General features: G+C 39.6%; 1 protein-coding gene across 2 annotated transcripts in view; it reads right to left on the bottom strand.

The window, feature by feature from the left end:
- The window catches only part of TBP (TATA-box binding protein), a 22,763-nt gene extending 2,313 nt beyond the window's left edge, over positions 1–20,450 (bottom strand). The window contains exons 1-6 of one of the 2 annotated variants that reach the window (XM_006744636.3): positions 20,260–20,450; positions 17,187–17,389; positions 12,967–13,358; positions 8,286–8,373; positions 2,354–2,445; positions 475–642 (exon numbers count right to left, since the gene is read on the bottom strand). In XM_006744636.3, coding sequence (XP_006744699.1) covers positions 475–642; positions 2,354–2,445; positions 8,286–8,373; positions 12,967–13,358; positions 17,187–17,240 — 794 coding nt within the window. In that variant the 5' untranslated portion in view covers positions 17,241–17,389; positions 20,260–20,450. Of the gene's footprint in view, positions 1–474; positions 643–2,353; positions 2,446–8,285; positions 8,374–12,966; positions 13,359–17,186; positions 17,393–20,259 lie in introns of both variants that reach the window. The other variant, XM_031040545.2, reaches the window with a different exon arrangement.
- Between the last annotated feature and the right edge of the window lie 223 nt (positions 20,451–20,673).

The following is a 20,673-nucleotide window of genomic DNA, read 5'->3' as shown; positions in this document are numbered from 1 at the left end:
GCGCCTGGGTGGCTCAGTTGGTTAAGCAACTGCCTTCGGCTCAGGTCATGATCCTGGAGTCCCGGGATCGAGTCCCGCATCGGGCTCCCTGTTCGGCGGGGAGTCTGCTTCTCCCTCTGATCCTCCTCCTCTCATGCTCTCTGTCTCCCATTCTCTCTCTCAGATAAATAAATAAAAAAATCTTTAAAAAAAAAAAAATAAATAAAATAAAATGCATTTATTGAGCAGTAAAATAACAGGGAATCAATTTCATCCCAGTCAAGGTGAGTTATAGATGTCAATAAGTGAAATGGGAAGTAGGAGAATGGTGAGAATAATATATTTTCCAAGACATAAGGGAGAAACTTCAACATTAAATACATCTGTCACTACATCATTTGCGCTTACATACTGTTTTGCACATGTTTTATCATGAACAATGTTTACACAGATTATAAATGAACTGTTACCACAGGCAATACATTTCAGACTCACCTGCTAAACTGTTGGTGGGTCAGCACAAGGCCTTCTAACCTTATAGGGAACTTCACATCACAGCTCCCCACCATGTTCTGAATCTTGAAGTCCAAGAACTTTGCTGGAAAACCTAACTTCTGTACAACTCTGGCATATTTCCTTGCTGCTAGTCTGGACTGTTCTTCACTAGGGAAAGGAAAAAGTCAGATAGTCGTAGTCAAAGCCACCTAAAATAATTATTCAGATGAGTAACTTTATAAAAAGTCAAAACTAGAAAAGTTATTTTTTAAAAAAGTACAAAATGTCACCCCCCTTCCAGTAAGAGAAAAGAACAAAAGACATTAACTATTTTATTATAAAGTACTCCTATGTCCTTGACAGAAAACTACAGGCCTGCACCAAATTACTGATATGCCCAGGTTTTACAGAAGTGGAGTATCTCATCATCACCACTATCATTACTATTACTGTATTTTAGCCCACAATCCTGAGATGAAAACTAACAACTAACAACTTCATTTTGATAGGAAAATAGTGATGAGATTTATACTTGTCTACTGCATATACTAATTCTGTCCTCTTTTACGTCAAATCTCTCATCCATTCTTATAACTTATCAGTTAGATAAAACTATGGTTTAGTAATACAGAGCTTATGTAAGAAAAGCAAAATAAAAGCAATAAAACCATCATGAACAAAAGACTCTCAAGTGCAGGGGTCAGGAATAACAAAAATTAAGCATACATACATGCAATGCTTTTTTTTTTCTTGAGGACAATAAATTTATTTGCAGCTTCCTATTTTGATATAAACTAGATACACACTATTCAGTGTGTAGCAAATGGACAAAGAGAGCTAAACAGTGCACATGAAAACCATGTCTGGGGGGCACCTGGGTGGCAGATTGGGCATCTGCCTTCAGCTCAGGTCATGATCCTGGGGTCCTGGGATCAAGACCCGCATCGGGCTCCCTGCTCAGCAAGGAGCCTGCTTCTCCCTCTCCCACTCCCCCTACTTGTGTTCTCTCTCTTGCTTTGTCTCTCTCTGTCAAATAAATAAATAAAAATCTTTAAAAAAATAATAAAAAAAGAAAGAAAAGCATGTCTGGGAAAGAAAAAACCATCTAGCATTTATTGATAAACCAGAAGCTTTCGATGCTCCATCCAGGGGAAACAAGCAAGTCTCCTAAATGAAGACTTATGTGAGAGCCAGGGATAGACCCACATCTTGCCTTCTGAAAAAAACTCAAAGACCGGGAACCACAATATCTACAACAATAGCCTTCCCTTCATCCAATAAGCAAAAGCATCCACAGCCCGCCCCCCCACCCCGTGTGTGGACAACTCCAAGTCATATGAATTATCTTTTATTTTAAAAGTTTAATTTACTTCATTTGTTCAAGCTTTATGAAGCTGATATATCTACTCTTTCCCCAACCTTTGCCTTCTACCAATTACGTGGAGTCCGTTAGACAAGGTTTAAAGTCAAGGACCCAGAGCGTTATCCTTCATAGACAGGATCACTCCAAACAGATGCAGAATGTAGGCAACAGCCATTTTATGAAAAGGGTACAATCCTTAAGACCTGCATAACCCTGACCTTCATGAGGCAGACTATTTACAACAAGGGGCAGCAGGCATCTGTGACCAACACATGGTACTGTCCCACTGCCAGGACCAAGCAGATCTGTACACTCTCACACCACCAGCTCTGAAATTCTGTGATTCCTGACCAATTTCTTTTTTCACCTGGGGATGAATTTGTGCTATATGTAGAATTTTTTACATAAAGGGATCCTTAGTAATAGCTTGGATGTTACATTTCATCAAACATACATAAAATGCAACTGAATAATCATAATAATATATGACCAGGAGAATAAACTCCTTAAACCTACCTCTTGGCTCCTGTGCACACCATTTTCCCAGAACTGAATATCAGTGCAGTGGTTCGGGGCTCTCTTATTCTCATGATTACAGCAGCAAATCGCTAAAATGGTCAGAAACAATCGTTAATGAGGTCATGCCAAACGGCTGATTTCCTTTAGGAGAACAAGAAAATGACAAACAACATCACAACTGATAAGAAGGACCTGTTACACACAGAGTTCTCATAATATCTGACATATGTTCCTATCAGGGTTCCCTTACATCACCATGCAGCAAGCATGGTTTTGCACAGGGAGCAGAATAAACAGGAACTACTAAGTAAGTTGAGCCAAGATCTGTGTATTCTTTCAGACATTGCAACAAGAAATATCTGCAGGGTGCCTGAGTGACCCAGTAAAGCAAGTGACTCTTGATTTCAGCTCGGGTAATGATCTCGGGGCGGGGGTCGGGGGGGTTGTGGGATACAGCCCCGCGTCGGGCTTCGCGCTAGGCACAGAGCCTGCCTGGGATTCGCTCTCTCCCTCTCCTTCTGCCCCTGCCCCCCATAAAAAATATATATTTTCGAATTTTTTACCTTACCTATTACATCCTTAATAAATACCAGTGTCTCTTTCCTACCTTAGATTTGCTAGCTTCTAAACTGTAACTTTTCTGTTTTATTAATGATTTTTTTGGCAAATAGATAGATAAAGATTATTTATTTATTTATTTATTTGACAGAGACAGAGATAGCGAGAGCAGGAACACAAGCAGCGGGAGTGGGCGAGGGAGAGCAGGCTTCCCGCCGAGGAGGGAACCCGATGTGGGACTCGATCCCAGGACCCTGGGATCATGACCTGAGGCGAAGGCAGACGCTTGACTGAGCCACCCAGGAGCCCGGCAAATAGAGAGATAAACCTCTACCTCCAGAGGGAGTAAATCAGATTACAAACATACCAGTATGTAGTAAAATGACCTTCTGTTTCCAACTGGCTTCTAGAAACAGTATTAAAGTATTAACACTTACAAAATTGCAAATTAAGAAAAAAAAGTTTTTATCTTAAATTTCTACTTTTTAAGTTTTAACAATGTTTTTATTGCTAACATTGTAACTCAAGGGGAACGTATTTCAGCCATGGGTTGAATTAATGGCCTCCATTACTAGCGTAATTACATAAGAAAAAATTCATATATTTCTAATCAAGATGACTCTTTAACAAATTAGACTGCTTTAGCAATTTTAGTTTAAAACTGCTGTCTTCCCTCAGATTTTAGCATCATGCAAAACTCCTAGCACTATATTCTAGTTTATATGAGTCCCAGGAAAAGCTTAATCATTTAGCACTTCCTAAATCCCCTCTACTGGTTTTATTGATCAAAGAGTATCACTGCATTGGAGACTATAAAATTGTAAAATTATGTATTCAAAGTAAATAAAATAATAAAAGATTAATTATTCTAATGCTACACATTATACAGGCTTGCCACGATGGATAAACGGTTACTTCCAGACCTTAGTTACCTTGGGATCTTAGACAAATACTTAAAAAAATTTTTAATATTAGGTAAGTTCTTAAAGATAAAAACACAGGTCAATAAACAGTTTTTATTGCTATATAAATAACCATTCAATTTCTTGGTGGAAGGACAATGTTGATATATATGTTTACCACTTTAAACAATTATAGAAGGGATATATATCGTGCACTGATGGAGAGACAGCAATGGAGACATTTCTTGGTCATCTACCTTCTACTTTTCCTTGTGTCTGTAAGCAACAACACTGGTGTGCTTTGGCTAAAGGTAATAACTAATATAAATGGTTAAGACTATACCAGGCACGGGCGCCTGGGTGGCTCAGTTGGTTAAGCGACTGCCTTCGGCTCAGGTCATGATCCTGGAGTCCCTGGATCGAGTCCCGCGTCGGGCTCCCTGCTCGGCGGGGCGTCTGCTTCTCCCTCTGACCCTCCCCCCCTCTCATGTGTTCTCTCTCATTCTCTCTCTCTCAAATAAATAAATAAAATCTTTAAAAAAAAAAAAAGACTATACCAGGCACAATAGGTAATAAATATTGTACCTTCTTATTAAGGAAATTGTTAGTTTATTAACATCACAAATTCAACATTACATATATATCATTTTACTTAATATGCTGATATTACATTTCAAAGTCAAAGGTAAAATGCTTTAAATGATGAAAAAAGTTAAAAGTTCTGACTTTTCCTTTTTCTTATATTCTTACTCTAAATTAAAAAAACAAAAAAGAACTGTTTTTACATCGAAGTATCTTTGTGGTTTCCTAAATGGCCACTGGGTAAACATAAAGATTTATTCTCGTACCATAAAAAGAAGGGGTTCTAAAATAATTGGCCACATTTGATATTCCATATTTTAATTAGCTCAACCAAGCTGACCAAAAAGTCTCAATAGCTAAATGAGTCATTTTTGTTCTTAGCCAGTTATTACAGCAATTTTTATCTTGGACATTTCTACCTAGGCTACATCTTTCTCACTTGTATATAAAACACAAGGTTATGTTTTAGAGATTTAGAAACTCGCTCCAAGACCATTACTTAACATTTTTCTCAACCCACAGCTAATATTTATCCATCCAACTTAGCTATCTGTTACAGCTGACAAACATACCCCTACACTTCTGTAATATTACTTTGTCTGCTTCCTATATAACTGTTAAATAATGCTCCAATCTAAACCCAGCTACTTTACTTCCCTTCCCTTAAAAAAAAATAATTTTAGTAAACTATCAAAATAAATCTAAACCTGCCTCATTCTGACTGTTTTGCCCTGATGATACATCCTAGACATCCTCATTCAATAATGATTCATATATTTAACATAATCAAGGTGTACTTTATACTGATATAGTTTAACTTCTAAATATTGTTATAAAACACTCTGTTACAACAGCTCATTCTACTAAAATAGTTATTTTAGTAGAGGTTCATGAGTAAATATTAATAGTCAATAAGATCTGGGTTTATGTCATGAGGAAAATAAGAGTTTTCAATCTTCTTTGAATATCTCCAATTAAATCATTAAACATAAATTGGTGACTTACTAGAAGAATCAGACTTCTGAAGGCAATATCCATTGTAAGATTACACCCTACTCTAGGGAAAGGGGCTTCACTATACTATATGCAAACAGCAGCTCTTACTAGCTTTAGCCACCACTGACAACAGAATAATATATATAGTTTTCAAGTTGAGGTGGGAGGCAGAAACTTAGTCATTGTATTTCTCTTTGTTTTATTTAAATATCTCAAAATGGCTTGGTTCCACTCAAAATCATCTTCAAATTTTAATACTTAGGCATGTGCACACACATATGTGCATACAAACAAAAAGCCACCAGCAAAGACAAAGACAAATATGTACATTGATTCAAACTTTACAGAAATATTGGTGAGGATATTTAACTTGAGAAGTTCAAAAGGCTGCTTCACAAGCCAACAAAAACTGTAATAGAGGACAAGACTCTGAACTCTCACTTAGATGTGATCTAGTAGCCAAACCAAAAACTTTAGATATGCTTAGTAATAGCGTGTCTGTAGTTCTCCTGTTGATTGAAGCTTTCCTTTGTTAAAAGGCCAATGCTAAAACAGGTCAAGTTTCCAAAAAGAGTTTTATTTTCCTTGGCCTGCATTCTTAGCCCTAATGATGAGGTGAGTTACACCTCAAAATCCCCACAAATTCTCACCCTATGACACTGTTCCCGAAAGACCTAGGAAAATTGTCCTGGCTACCACTAATGGTCCACTAATTTGCTGTATCTTGGTCTTGTCAAGCACAGGTCTCCCCTGCTACTAGAAAGTGGAGTATTCCTGTGAAACATTTGTAAGCTAAAATGGAGTAAAGTGAGGAAACAATTACCATTTTGTAAAAGCAAAAATTCTCAGATGTCTTTCTGTTAGCAAAAACAGGTACTAATGTAGGTCCTTCATAAGAGCAAAGTGACTTAATGCAAACTTCTGGATAGCATGGGAAACCTGGACTGGTCAAACCCATGTCATATACAAAGTCTTGTGCCCACTTACAGGTAAGCTACATTTCCAGAGGAAACATCACTGCACACATCTCCATGTGATATACAGGCAGACAGAAACAGGAAAGAGACATCAGTGGAAGTCGGCTTCAAACTGTCTAGAAGAAAGTGTTTCAGACTCTCCTCCCTGAAATACTATTCTCAAGCATCAGGAATAGATGCATGGATACCTTCCCCAGTTTGCATGTACTCAGAATCCAAATGCATATGGGTTCTGCCTGAAGACTAACCCCAAATCTACTAAAAGGCCTCCAGAAAGTGATGACTCCTGAAAATACAGCTTCCTCCCAAGACTTCTCTGAATCAAGGACAGGACAACAGACTTTGTATATTTACTGCCTTTTCTTTCTCTCACTTCTTCCCCTTGGTTTTAATCATTTTGTGCTGTTTGCAAAATGTGGTACAAGAACATGATTTCACTTTGTGTATGAGATTTCTACCCTGACTGGGGAGTTCCTGAACTAAGACAGGAGCTCCTGGATTGTGGCTCAAAAAACAAATGAAACCACTCCCCCAACAATCATAAATTCACTGGCTAAAACAGAGTCAGATAATAAAATTGTCCTCAACTATTTTATTGGCCAGCCAAGTAGTATTGGTACAATTGCTAGTTAAGTGGATAAATATTGGGGGTGGGGAGGGGGGACGCAGAACAGAACAATCACTTGAGAAGAAGACTTCATTCTTATAATTGACCCAACTGGTTCTTGGGAGTTAATTCTTCTGGTTAGGCATAAGAAAACTTAACAAAAACAAAAACTGGATATATGAAGTGAATTTCACTTAATTCTTACGATACTTAAGATGCTTCTTACTCTTTGCTACTCTTCCACTGTCAAATATCCGGTGCTAAAATGCTGCCACTTGGCCACTCTTTCAAGATGACATTCAAATAATACCAAATAAGAAAAGGGAGTAAAACCCTCATGGGCAACCTAGACTGGGAATTTAACCAAAGGGGGGACATGGGAGATTTCGGTAAAGGAAACGGTGCTAACCTGGCAGAAATGAGAGGCACTAAGCAGACACCGACACACATTACGCAGACAGCCTGTCACACATAATTCAGTTAAATTCTTGAGTTTTTCTTTCTTATATAAAATCTTATTCTTCCTTTGTTAGACAAAATAAATTTACTATCAGCTCCCCATCTATGAAAGTTAACAGCATGCTAATAATAGACGTTCTCAACTTTAGGGGAACTGTCTTCTGCAGGGCCCTGTCCCAGAGGTCTTCAATCTGATCATCTTCTACACTCAAATGCCTGGTCTGTCTGGTCTAGTCCTCAAAGAATGTCCACTCATTTGTGAATGCAAATATTTACTATTTTTTAAAAAAATAGCTTATCTACTAATGCTGAGTCTTACCATGTACTCAAGCTGCCATCTTAACACCAAAAATCTTGTATTTTTACCCCATAATCTTTTTATTATAAAAAGCTTAAAAGTTATACAAATACAGAAAAATATAATAAACTCCCTTGTACTTACTACCCAACTCTGAAAATAATTAACTTCTGGCCAATCCTGTTTCACCCAAGTGCCCTTCCCCAATTCTCCACCTGGATTATTTTGAAGTAAATTCCAGAGAACGTATCATTCCCTTCTACATCGATTTCAAAACATAAATGAAACCATACCACATATTTTGTTCTTTAATGTCACAGGATCCCCATCACAATGGGTACATAAATTTTAGTAGTTTAACTTGTAGACTACCATGACTCTAGGGTCTCTCACATGGTAGCTATTCGATAAAAAAAAAGATACACATTTTGCTTTAATTCCTCATTTTGTTGGTGTCAACGAACATAAGCATGACACCTTTTGGTTTAGGGACCTTTAACAATAAATTCCTGTATTATTATAGTTTGAAATACATTAAAATTGCTCTAACCTTAGGATTATATTCAGCATTTCGGGCACGAAGTGCAATGGTCTTTAGGTCAAGCTTACAGCCAAGATTCACTGTGGATACAATATTTCTGCAAGAAATTGGAAAAGAAAACATGATCATTTATTTAACTTTTATAGGTTGAGATGTTAATTATCTAGAAATCTGATTCTTTTACTAGAACAAATTTAATTACATTAGTTTAATTTAAACTAATTTAAGTTTTAAATTTTTTTAATTTGTTGACATTTATTGTTTACCACACACCACGGTGAGCATCTTACACAGGTTATCCCACTTGATACTTAACAATGTACTATGAAGTAAAAACTATTAATACTCACATTTTCAGATGAAGCTGAGGCTTAAATGGGACAGTTAACTTGCTCCAGATAATCATGGTTCCTAAGTGGTAGAGTCAGGATTTACACCCATCTATCCCTAGAGCCATGCCTTAGCCTTTTATGAAGCCCTTATATGCCCTTTGAATGAAACTAATTGCCCATAAACCATCATGGATGGGCACGGAACATCACTGTCCTGTAAATACTGATTCCAGACTGCAAATACATCTCCAATTGTTTCTAGGTCATTGCTGCTTTTGATTCTTTTCCTGTCCTGTCAAAATGCAATACTCTGAAAACTTGATGGCTCACAATTTGGTTGGGTAAGAGGATAGCTGTGTACCTCAATACACAACGGTAAGACCAATTAGAATGATCAACCCAATGAATGTTTTCATTTCTATATCATCTGTCTTCTCCCAATCAATTTTATATACACACCTACCTTTAGCATTTCTCTCCTTACAAACTGAATCAAGTAAGTTGTGGTACATCTACCACAAATTTAGTCATATAATTGCTACAGGTATTCTTTTTCTCTTTTTTTAACCAATAGTACATAAGGGTTCAAATTTCTCCACATCCCCAACACTTACTATATGCTGTTTTTGACAGTAGCCATCCTAACGGGTATGAGGTGGTATCTCTCTGCAGTTTTGATTTGCATTTACATGTTTAGTGATGTCAAGCATCCTTTCATGTGCTTATTGGTCAGTCATGTATTTTCTTTGGAGAAATGTGTATTCAAGTCCTTTGCCCATTTTGGAATCAGGCTCTTTTTTTGCTGTTGAGTTTTTAGTAGTTCTCTAAATATCTAGATAATAATCCTTTATCAGTTACGTGATTTGCAAGCATTTTCTCCCACCTTGTGGGTTGCATTTTTACTCTGTGAACAGTGTCTTTTGATACACAAGTTTTTAAAATTTTCATGTAGCCCAACTGATCTGTTTCCTTCTGTTGTTACCTGTGCCTCTGGTGTCCCATCCAAGGAAACACTGCCAAGTCCAATGTCGTGAAGCCTTTGTCCTGTTTTCTTCCTGAGTTTTGTTTTGGGTCTTACATTTAAGTCTTTGATCTATTTTGAGTTAGTTTTTATTTTATTTTTTTATATCCAAAATCTGTTTATTGGGACAGTTTTTTTTTTTTTTAAGATCTTATTTATTTATTCGACAGAGAGACAGGGAGAGAGGGAACACAGGCAGGGGGAGTGGGAGAGGGAGAAGCAGGCTTCCCGCAGAGCAGGGAGCCCGACGTGGGGCTCGATCCCAGGACCCTGGGATCACGACCTGAGCTGAAGGCAGACGCTCAACAACTGAGCCACCCAGGCGCCCCGTTTATTGGGATAGTTTCCCACTCGTCTTGATTCCTGGTGCTTTTGGTGCTGCTTCCGCCTAAAGGAAGCCTTGCTTTTCCTCCTGTGGGCTGACAGAGGACAGCGGAGCAGCCAACACACAAAACCACCATTTGTGCATGGCTAAGGACAGTGGTGATTGTGGAGCATCCCAGGTACTCCACGTCCATCAAGCAGGAGTTGGGGCCTGCACCAGGTGCTTCTTCTTGTACTTCCTCTCCTCCTCTTCCGGGAACGGGTAAAGGAGGTCCTTCACAAGAGGCATGCTTTCATGGGGAGGTTGTCACCACCAGAGAGCTATTTTGAGTTAGTTTTTGTATGTGGTGTTAGTTAAGGGCCCAACTTCATTCTTTTGTATGTGGATATCGAGTTGTCCCAGCACCATTTGTTGAAAGATTATCTTTCCTCCATTGAACAGTCTTGGCACCCTTGACAAAAATCAATTGACCATATATGCAAAGGTTATTTCTGGATTCTCTGTTCTACTGTATTGGTCTATATGTGTGTGTCAATGCCAAGACCATGCTGTTTGATTACTGTAACTTTGTAGTAAGCTCCAAAATCAGGAAGTGTCAGTCCTCTGGTTTGCTCTTCTTTTTAAGGATTGTTTTGACTATTCAGGGTCCCTTAGGATTCCATATGAATTGCAGCGTGAGTTTTTTCATTTCTGCAAAAAACATCATTGGGATTTTGATAGGGATAGCACTGAAAACATAGATCATTTTGGGTAGTATTAAGATTTGGACAATATTAAATCTTCCAATCTATGAACATGAGATGTGTTTCCACTTATTCAGGTCTTAATTCTTTCAGCAATGTTTTATAGTTCTCATTCTAAATCTTTCACATCCTCAGTTAATCTTGGTTTATTCTTTTTGTTCATGTTGTTAAGGGAATTGCTTTTGTAATTTCCTTTTTATAATGTTCACTGTTTGTGTACAGAAATGCAACTGATTTTTGAGTGTTAACTTTGTATCCTGCCACTTTTCTAAATAAATTTCCTTATTATATCTAATACATTTTTTTTTTTTTTGGTGGAGTCTTTATGATTTTCTATGTATAAGATCACAACATCTGCAAATAGAGGTAATTTTACTTCTTCCTTTCTACTCTGGATGCTTTTTATTTCTTAGTATTGCTCTGACTAGACCTTCCAGTACTATATTGAATGTAAGTGGAGAAAGAGGTCATCCCTGCCTTGTTCCTGATCTTACAGGAAAAGCATTAAATCTTTCAACATTGAATATTAGGCTTGCTATGATTTTTTACATATGGCTTTTACTATGTTAAGGTAGTCTCCATCTTTTCCTATTTTGTTGTGTTCTTATCATGAAAGGGTGTTGAATTTTGTCCATTCTTTTTCTGCATCAATTGAGATGATCACTTTTCTTCTTCATTTTATTGTTGTGGCATATTACACTGGTTGATTTTTGTATGCGGACCCACCCTTGCATTCTAAGAATAAAAATCCCACTTGGTCATGGTGTATAATATGCTGCTTAATGATGTTTCCTAGTATTTTGTTGAGGACCTCTCCATCAGTGATCATGGGGATACTGGTCTGCAGATTTTTTTTTTTTTACAGTGTCTTTGGCTTTGGTGTCAGCATAGTCATTGAATGAGTTAGGAAGCATTCCCTCCTCAATTTTTTTGGAAAAGTTTGAGGATTGGTGTTAGTTCTTCTTTAAATGTCTGGAAGAATTCACCAAAGCCATTTGGTCCAGGGCATTTCTCCTGCTCTGCCATCTCCCCAGAATCCTTTTCTTTTCTAAGTTTATTTATTTAAGTTATCTCTATACCAAACATGGGCTCAAACTCACAATCCTGAGATCGAGTCACATGTTCTTCCAAATGAGCCAGCCAGCCCCTTAAAAATGTATTCTTATACATTCATTAATTATTTACCCAATTCTTCATAAGCCTGTAAGATTTAGAGGCCACTGAAATTCCCACCCAGAAGGGCTCTTAGTGGATATGGAAACTCGGTAATGTGGCTGACTAGATGCTTTGTAGAATACCAGAAAGTTTAAGGTGCCAGCAAGAAACAAACACCCCATCACAACTGGTTATAACTGATGATTTAAACAAAGGTGCAAACTTAAATGCCCATAAGACCCAGACAAGCGTGCAAAACAGGGAGTGGTGTTGACAAAGGTGAATTCACAAGTGATTATCTCTCTAAATCAGTAAAATGAAAACTGTTTGATTTTTAAAACTGTGTCAGGTCAAACACCCAAGGCCATATTTGGATAACAGGATCCACAATTAAATATTATTAGTTCTAAAAATGACCAGAGGTGGCTTAAAAGAAAACTGGATGATGTAGTTATTGCAAATGACCCTTCCATTTGGCCGTTTCCTAAAAGCAAAAGCTATGTACTTCTCATCGCATGAGAATATTTTATGTTTTCCAGAATTGTTTTCCCATCCCACCCACCCAGCACCCAATGCTGTCACATATAGAACCCATTTCATTTATGGAGAAAAGTCCATTTAGGACAAGAACAGACATCCTCAGCTTGTGGAAAGGACACAGCTCTCCTAAGAGTTATATGCAGCCCTCATAATAACCAATGAAGACAAACAAGGACCACTATGAACTAACAAAGACTAAGTAACTAATTTTCCCTTCCCCCAAACTGAAAACTTCACAAGGGAAGGAGACTACATAAGGCTTGATTCAGCAAATCAGCTTCAGGAAAATGTCTATAACAATTTGGTAGCTTGTGTCTATATATTTGGCCCCAAATTATAAACACAAGCTACCAAATGTCTGAAGATGTTATGCGAGCCTTTTACTGAGGGGACCGAATCACTCAGGCAGCTTAGCATCCCCTTCTCATGTTGAGAGAGAAAGCAGATGTTGATACATGATTACCACTAGTACTACACCCTGAAACAAACCAATCCACCTGAAAACAAAGAAGAGCAGCACCCAGTCAAGGTACCCCTCCAGGGTGAGGGGGAAGACACAACACAAAGTACTCACTGCAGCTGCGGCACGATCCCCGAGCTCTCGGAGGCTGGTGTGGCAGGGGTGATGGGGGTCATGGGGGTCATGGGGGAGGGATACAGGGGAGTGGTGCCTGGCAAGGGTGCAGTGGTGAGAGTCTGTGAGTGGAAGAGCTGTGGTGTCTGGCCCGAGGCCCCCTGTGCTGCCTGCTGGGATGTCGACTGCTGAACCGCCACCACGGCCTGCTGCTGGGCCTGCTGCTGGGCCTGCTGCTGCGCCTGCTGCTGCGCCTGCTGCTGGGCCTGCTGCTGCCTTTGCTGCTCCTCCAACAGAGACAGGCTGCTGGTGTTCTGGATAGGCTGTGGAGTCAGTCCTGTGCCGTAAGGCATCATTGGACTGAAGATAGGGATTCCAGGAGTCATGGCACCCTGTGCAAAGTCAGGAAAACAGTATAGTTAGGCCAGCTGGTATTGGGTGTTTCTGGCACTTGTGTGGTAGAGGAGGAGGTGAGATGTATGAAGACAGATGCCTTCCCAATATAAATGGCGTTATGACGCCTTAATAGAAAGGCATTTGCTGCTCTTACACATATCACTTTCCTCTTCACCATAACATAGTAGGTAAAACCTCAGTACGTGGGGTTATACCTAGGTGTGAAATCCAACCCTGCGACTTACTACATGTGAAAACTCGAGAAAGTTGCTTAGCTCTTCAGGCATATCTACAGGATAATAATGTTCTAATACCGTTACAATAAAGGAAATAGTTGGAGTGACTGCCCGTCCGTGTTTAAACTATTACCCTAGTATACTGCCTGGGGAGTTCCCTGTTCACTCTCAACAGATTTGTCCAAGTTTGGATGATATATATGCTTACCCTAGAGATGCCACTTAACTCATTCAACGCAATGACAGGCACTAGAAAACACTGAAGTGTTAATAACAATAACGACAATTATTAGAATACTATTCAAAAAGGTGGATCATTTGCTCTCTAAAAAGTTTAAATCAAGAAAATCCAACGCATCTATCAGAACAATATCAATTTATTTTTCCAAATGCTTAACTTTTCCAGACACTGTTACATTTATTAACTTATGAGTCTCAAAACAGCCCTTTGGTAAAGGGAAAAATAGATGCTGTTCATCCCACATTAAGAACAAGAAAACTGACACCAGCAGAAGAAGCTAAATTACTTTCCTAAGACCACAGATCTCACTAGTAGAGAAGCCACAATCACAGCTAAGTTTTCCTGAGACCCAGTCCAATGCTCTCACCCAACACCAAAATCCATGGAGCCAATGGAGCTTGCAGAGCTTGCAGTGACTTTGTGGACCTCTGAAAATTATATCCAATATTGGGGTGCCTAGGTGGCTCAGTCATTAAGCATCTACCTTCGGCTCAGGTCATGATCCCAGGGTCCTGGGATCAAGCCCCACATCAGGCTCCCTGCTCCACAGGAAGCCTGCTTCTCCCTCTCCTGCTCCCCCTGCTTGTGTTCCCTCTCTCGCTGTCTCTCTCTCTGTCAAATAAATAAATAAAATCTTTAAAAAAAAAAATTATATCCAATATTTCTGCATGAAGGAATCCATAGTTTTCATTAGATTCTCAAATGGGTGCAAGATCCAAAAGAGAGCCATAATCCTTTCCCACTTTATCTGGCAGAAAGCAGAAACCAAAACTGTCTAAGATATTTATGTTAAATTGTTTAACCAACATAATGGCAGAAAGAATGTGAGAGGAGGAGGATCAAAAGTATACTGCAGCCCTAAGATTATAGGCACTATTCTACTGCATGTAACAGGTCTATAAAATATTGGCTAGAAAACATTCAGGTTGTGTTACTTTGAAAAGTCTGCCTTTCTTTATGTCACATATACAAATGAACTCAAAATGGATCACAGACATACATGTAAAAGCTAAAACTATGAAGAAAAAAATCCTTAAGACTTTGGGTAAGCCAAGACTTCTTAGAACACAAAAGCACTTAACGATGAAGTAAAACTGATGAATGGACTTCAGAAAAAAAATAAGAGCTTCTACTTTCTGAAAGACATCAGTAAAGAAAATTAAAAAGTGAGGCACACCACAGACTGAGGAAAATCATCTACAGTACCTACACCTGAGAAAGAACCTGTATCCACAATACATGAAGAGCAATTCCACTTCAATAAAAGACAGACAAATAATCCAATAAACAAATGGGCAAAAGATGAGAAGGACATTCTACAAATGAAGACATGTAATTGGCCAATAAGCACTTGATAAGATGCTCAAGATCATTAGTCATCAGGAAAATGCAAATTCAAATCACGAAGAAATACTACTAAGCAACCACTAGAATGGCTAAAAGTTAAGGCCGCAAGTGTTAGTGAGGATGTGGACCAACCAGAACTCTCACATGCTGCTGGGGGAACTAGAATATGGTTTGACTGTTTCTTGTAAAGTGAAACATACACTTCCCATAGGACCTAGCAATCCCACTCCTAAGTATTTACCCGAGAGACAGAAACCGTATACACAAAGCCTGTTCACAAACGTTCACAGCAACTTTATTCATAATAGCCCAAAACTAGAAACCCCCCTAATGTCAGCAACTGGAGAATGGATACACAAAATGTGGTACATCCATACAACTGAGTACTACTTGGCAAAAAAAAGGAATCTGCAGACATACAAATGTAATATTGGGGAAAGAAGACAGACACAAAAAAGCACATACTGATATTCAGTTTGTATGAAATTCTAGGCAAGGCAAAACTATCTTTAGCTATGGATTAGCAGATCAGGTGTATACAAACAGATATATACAATTATTGAAACACTTAAAATGGGTGTTTTCATTTTATGAAAATTATATCTAAAGGTTATTTATTTAAAACTTTCATTTAAATTCTATTAATTATATATATAGTGTATTATTAGTTTCAATTAATTCAATTAATATATAGTTTATTATTAGTTTCAGAGGCAGAGTTTAATGATTTGTCAGTTGCATATAACACACAGTGCTCATTACATCAAATGTCCTCCTTTTTTGGGGGGATTAAGATTTTATTATTCGTTTGACAGAGAGAGACACAGCGACAGAGGGAACATAAGCAGGGGGAGTGGAAGAGGGAAAAGCAGGCTTCCCAACAAGCAGTGAGCCCGATGCGGGGTTTGATCCCAGGACCCTGGGACCATGACCTGAGCTGAAGGCAGCCACTTAACTGACTGAGCCACCCAGGCGCCCCACATCAAGTGTCCTCCTTAATGCCCATCACCCAATTACCCCATCCCCTGACCCACCTCCCCTCCAGCAACCCTCAGTTGTGTTTCCTAGAGTTAAGAATCTCTTGGTTTGTCTCCCTCCCTGATTTCATCTTATTTTATTTTTCCCTCCCTTCCCCTATGATCCTCTATTTTGTTTCTTAAATTCCACATGAGTGAAATCATATGATAATTGCCTTTCTCTGACTTATAGGCTATATTTTTTTTTAGATTTATTTATCAGAGAGAGAGAGCACGAGTGGGAGGGGCAGATGGAGAGGGAGAGCGGATCCCAAGCAGACTCCACGCCAAGCCCAGAGTCCAACATAAGGCTCCACCCCACGACCCATGAGATCATGACCTGAGCCGAAACCAAGAGTCAGATGGCCAACTGACTGAGCCACCGAGGCACCCCACAAATACCATATCTACTTAAAAAAAAAAAAATGTAACGTTTTGGGGCACCTGGGTATGAGCTGTCAGTTGTGCAGCCAACTCTTGGTTTCGGCGCAGGTCATGATCTCAGGGTCAAGGGATCGAGCCCCGTGTCGGGCTCTGCACTCAGTGCAGAGTCTGCTGGACATTCTCTTCCTCTCGCTCCCCCACCTCTCTCTCTCAAATAAATAAGTAAAATCTTAAGAAAAATAAAAAATAAAAGTAGGCATGTTATTTGGAACCTTAAACATAAAAAAGATAAAACCAGAAAATAATTTGGTTAGAGTTACTTTCAAAATCAAAGAACCGATAATCAACGTTTCATAAACATTTATGGAAAGATTAAGATTTATAGACAAATACATATTTTAACTTCCAAATAAACTCCCAAAATTTAACACTATCATGCCTACTCAAAGCCTAACAGAACTTCTCAACAGAATAAGAGAAACTTGAAACCATATAAATCCATTTTCAACAATAAATGATTAAATTCCCTTCCTTCCTTTTTACACTGTCTCTAACAATGCAGATTCTGTGCCATCTACACCCTCCCTCCAGCTGTATTACCTGAGGGGAGGCCAGGCCCTGAGCATAAGGCGGCAGGCTGTTGTTCTGATCCATGATGTTCACTTTCTTCTTGGTAAATCAAATACCTTTGGACTGGAACTCGCCTCGGCATTCAGTCTTTTCCTAGAGCATCCCCAGTACACGCTTCTTAGCAACTTCCTCAACTGCTTGCGTTATCTTCATGTACACCAAGAAACAGCAATCTGCTTTGAAAAAAGTTCAAAGTTTAATATAAGAACACAGGCAGGCTGTAGTCTTATAAACCAGTTCCATGATTACACAAAAACTGGAAAAAAAACAATGAAGCTATTTTGGAATATATTTTTTTTAACCTTATAATGCTGAAATGTTATTCTTTCCATGTTTATTGTGACTGCATGTAAAACTGTCAATAGAACAAAAATTGTTTCATTACATATTTAAATACTTAGAATGTTCAAAATTAAGGTGTCATAATCAACGTTAAAAACCTTTGGGGAAAAACACTCAGGGAAAACAAATTCCTAAGCAAACTGTCATATCTGAGTAGAAATATTTATTGGGCACTGTATACACAGTGCTATTAGATATTTTATATCCTCCACAATGTCTTGGGTGTAAGTTCAATAAATATTGAATTGGATCCAATATACTTTGTTGTGATCATTTTTTGATCTACTAATTTAATAGAACACTGTGATAGAAGCGTTACAGACCCCAAAATAAATAAAACATGTTTTATTACTTGATCTCTTTAAAACCTGTAAATATAAACTGTGCTCTATCTAGTTTTCCTTAACTCATCAGCTCTTTACTGGCTACACATTTCTTATTTCTTTTAGACCAAAGAACCAAGTGACTACTGATAGACCTTTTGTTGAGTTTCGTTCAGATGGATCCTTAACTTGCTGAGGATTGCTATAAGAACTGACTGAATCAAATAGGACCGGCTGATTAACACATCAAGATCAGCATCTAGTTATCACATAGTAAGCACAGGATAAATGTTAGCTGCTATTATTATTAGATTTCAGTTTAAACATTATCATCTAAGAAGATATTGTCACATATAGAACTTGCTGATATATCAAAGACACATATGATCTTCAAGCATGTATTGGTACAAAGCAAGCACTCAGATATTTGTTGGATGAATGAGAGAATCATGTATCCTACATACCCATCACTGTAAAAGACCAAAAAAGAGAGAGAGAGAGAAAAAATGAACAGTCTGTTTCAGAACATGTCAGATATAAAAAAAGTATATTTTTAAAATTGTTATCCTATAATAGAAGTGCTACAAATATGAAAATGATGAGGATATAGTCATTAGCATCAGAGTTCAATTTGAAGGGTATGCAAATAATTACTGCCAAACTGAAGTGCTATAATAACAGAGGTGTACTATGCTAAGTTCTTGAGTGCAGAATCCAGCAAATGTCTTCGCAATCTCTATTTGCATATAGCACGTAATCAAGAATAAACACATACAGGGGCGCCTGGGTGGCTCAGTTGGTTAAGCGACTGCCTTCGGCTCAGGTCATGATCCTGGAGTCCCGGGATCGAGTCCCGCATCGGGCTCCCTGCTCGGCAGGGAGTCTGCTTCTCCCTCTGACCCTCCCCCCTCTCATGCTCTCTCTATCTCATTCTCTCTCAAATGAATAAATAAAATCTTTAAAAAAAAAAAAAGAATAAACACATACATGAATAAACGCATACAATAAACGCATTCTCTTTCCATAGCATGTTTGTATACATGCTATGGAAAGAGAGTAACTGCCAAGTGTTTCTGAAGGGGAATATTTTCACAAAGCACGCACTGTCTAACTTGGGTCTAGCAAGGTAAGCAGAAATTTACAAATCAGAATTTCAGGCAAAAGATCAATCATAAGAGGACAAAGACTGAAAGAGCATGCAGTATGCAAGCAACAAGCTTAAGAGAGTAGATACCAAGTACCAGTGCGGTCACACTGTTTTTGAGTTTTACTCATTCTTACATTGCCAAAAGAGCAGTGACAAGATTTTGAAGTGCAGCATGAACAGATCTACTTTGGCAAGAGTGTGGATGAATTCGAAGAGATAAAACTGGAGGCTGGAAGTTCAGCTTAAGGCAGTCACTGCTACGGTTGAGGCAAGAAAGGAGAGTGGGATTTAAAGCACTCATAAACATGACAAGAGATTTATCCAGAAACTGGTGGCTCCAGACCCCATTTGGCAAACTAAAGTCTACACTAGGTGTAGAGGCACTAGGTTGGGGCCTGATGTTATGGTTGTTCAGAGCCCATCTCTCACTCCCAGTGATGGGACGGACCATCTTTCCTCACCATTAAAACCGCAGTTACTATACTTAGTTATTACTTAGAACTTATCCTATAAAACTAACTTATCCGTCAAAAAGAGAGTTGTTTGCAGAGTGTGTTCCCATTTTGGAAACTGAAGCACCAAATTTGATATTTTTAAAAGACAATCACTGATAAGGGAAAAGAATCAATCAACTCTGTATAAGCCTCCAAGCACATTCTTCTTCGCACGGAAGCCTATCTAGGCTTTTAAATTAGAAACCTAGGGCCTAGACAGCTAGGCCTGGCAAATAAAGAGCTGGGTATTTACACCTTACGCTCTATCGTGCCTGAAATCTCTGGCCTCTGACAAAACGTTCAAGTCTCAAGCACAACTTTGTAATAAAACCACCCCGGCTGGTAGCAAAGCAGGTGGACACCGGCCAGGTTGAACCTGCCCTCCAACATCGACAAGGAGACAAGGATGGCAGGACAGGGCGACTCCGGCTCTAGGATGTGCGGGACTGTTCTGTCCCGGGCCCTCCCGGAGCCCTGCACCCCGCGCTCCAAGGGTGGAAAGCCGCTTCCGAAGCACACCCGCCGAGGGCACCGGGCGTCCGGGCAGGAGGCCGGGCTGGGTGGGCGGCCGGTACAGGCCCGAGCGGCGGCACGAGCGAGAGGAACGTCCCCCCCCTCCCCTCCCCCCGCGGCCTGCGCCCACTCAGCGTCTCCCCCGCCATGGCCCCAAGGCCTCGCTGAGGTGGTCGCCTCTGCGCGAGTCCTCAGAGAAGAGGAAAAGCAAAAAGGGCTGTTACCTGGAGTCCCTGCAGACCACCGCTGGCCCGCGAAAACGAAGTTAAGCCGCAGGCGGCCTAAGCGCCCGCCACGGCGACCCTTCCCGACCCTACTAAACTCCTGGCGCGCGTTGATAACGTCACTTCCGCCAGTTCCAGCCTCGGCCTCAACAAGTTACCCACACCAGAGCGGCGGCCATGGCAAGTGTGGGCGCCCGGGCACTTCCGCTGTTTCCTTGGTACTCGGCTTAAAGGAAAGAAGGGGCGGGCGGAGCTTTTCATGAGTTCCGGGCGGAGGCCGCCTGACCAGCGCATTTTCTAATTGGTCCTTGCTGCGGGGAGGCAAGATAATGATTTTCAAATGTTGACTTTTTAAACTGTCTAGCGGTGTAACCTTTGGCAAGTTACCGGACCTCTCTGCCTCAGTTAGTAGAA

Source organism: Leptonychotes weddellii, chromosome 8, assembly GCF_054177405.1.
Source record: "Leptonychotes weddellii isolate Sample4059 chromosome 8, ASM5417740v2, whole genome shotgun sequence".
NCBI lineage: Eukaryota > Metazoa > Chordata > Mammalia > Carnivora > Phocidae > Leptonychotes > Leptonychotes weddellii.
Note: the sequence above shows the minus strand (reverse complement) of the source record. Positions and strands in the feature narration are given on the sequence as shown.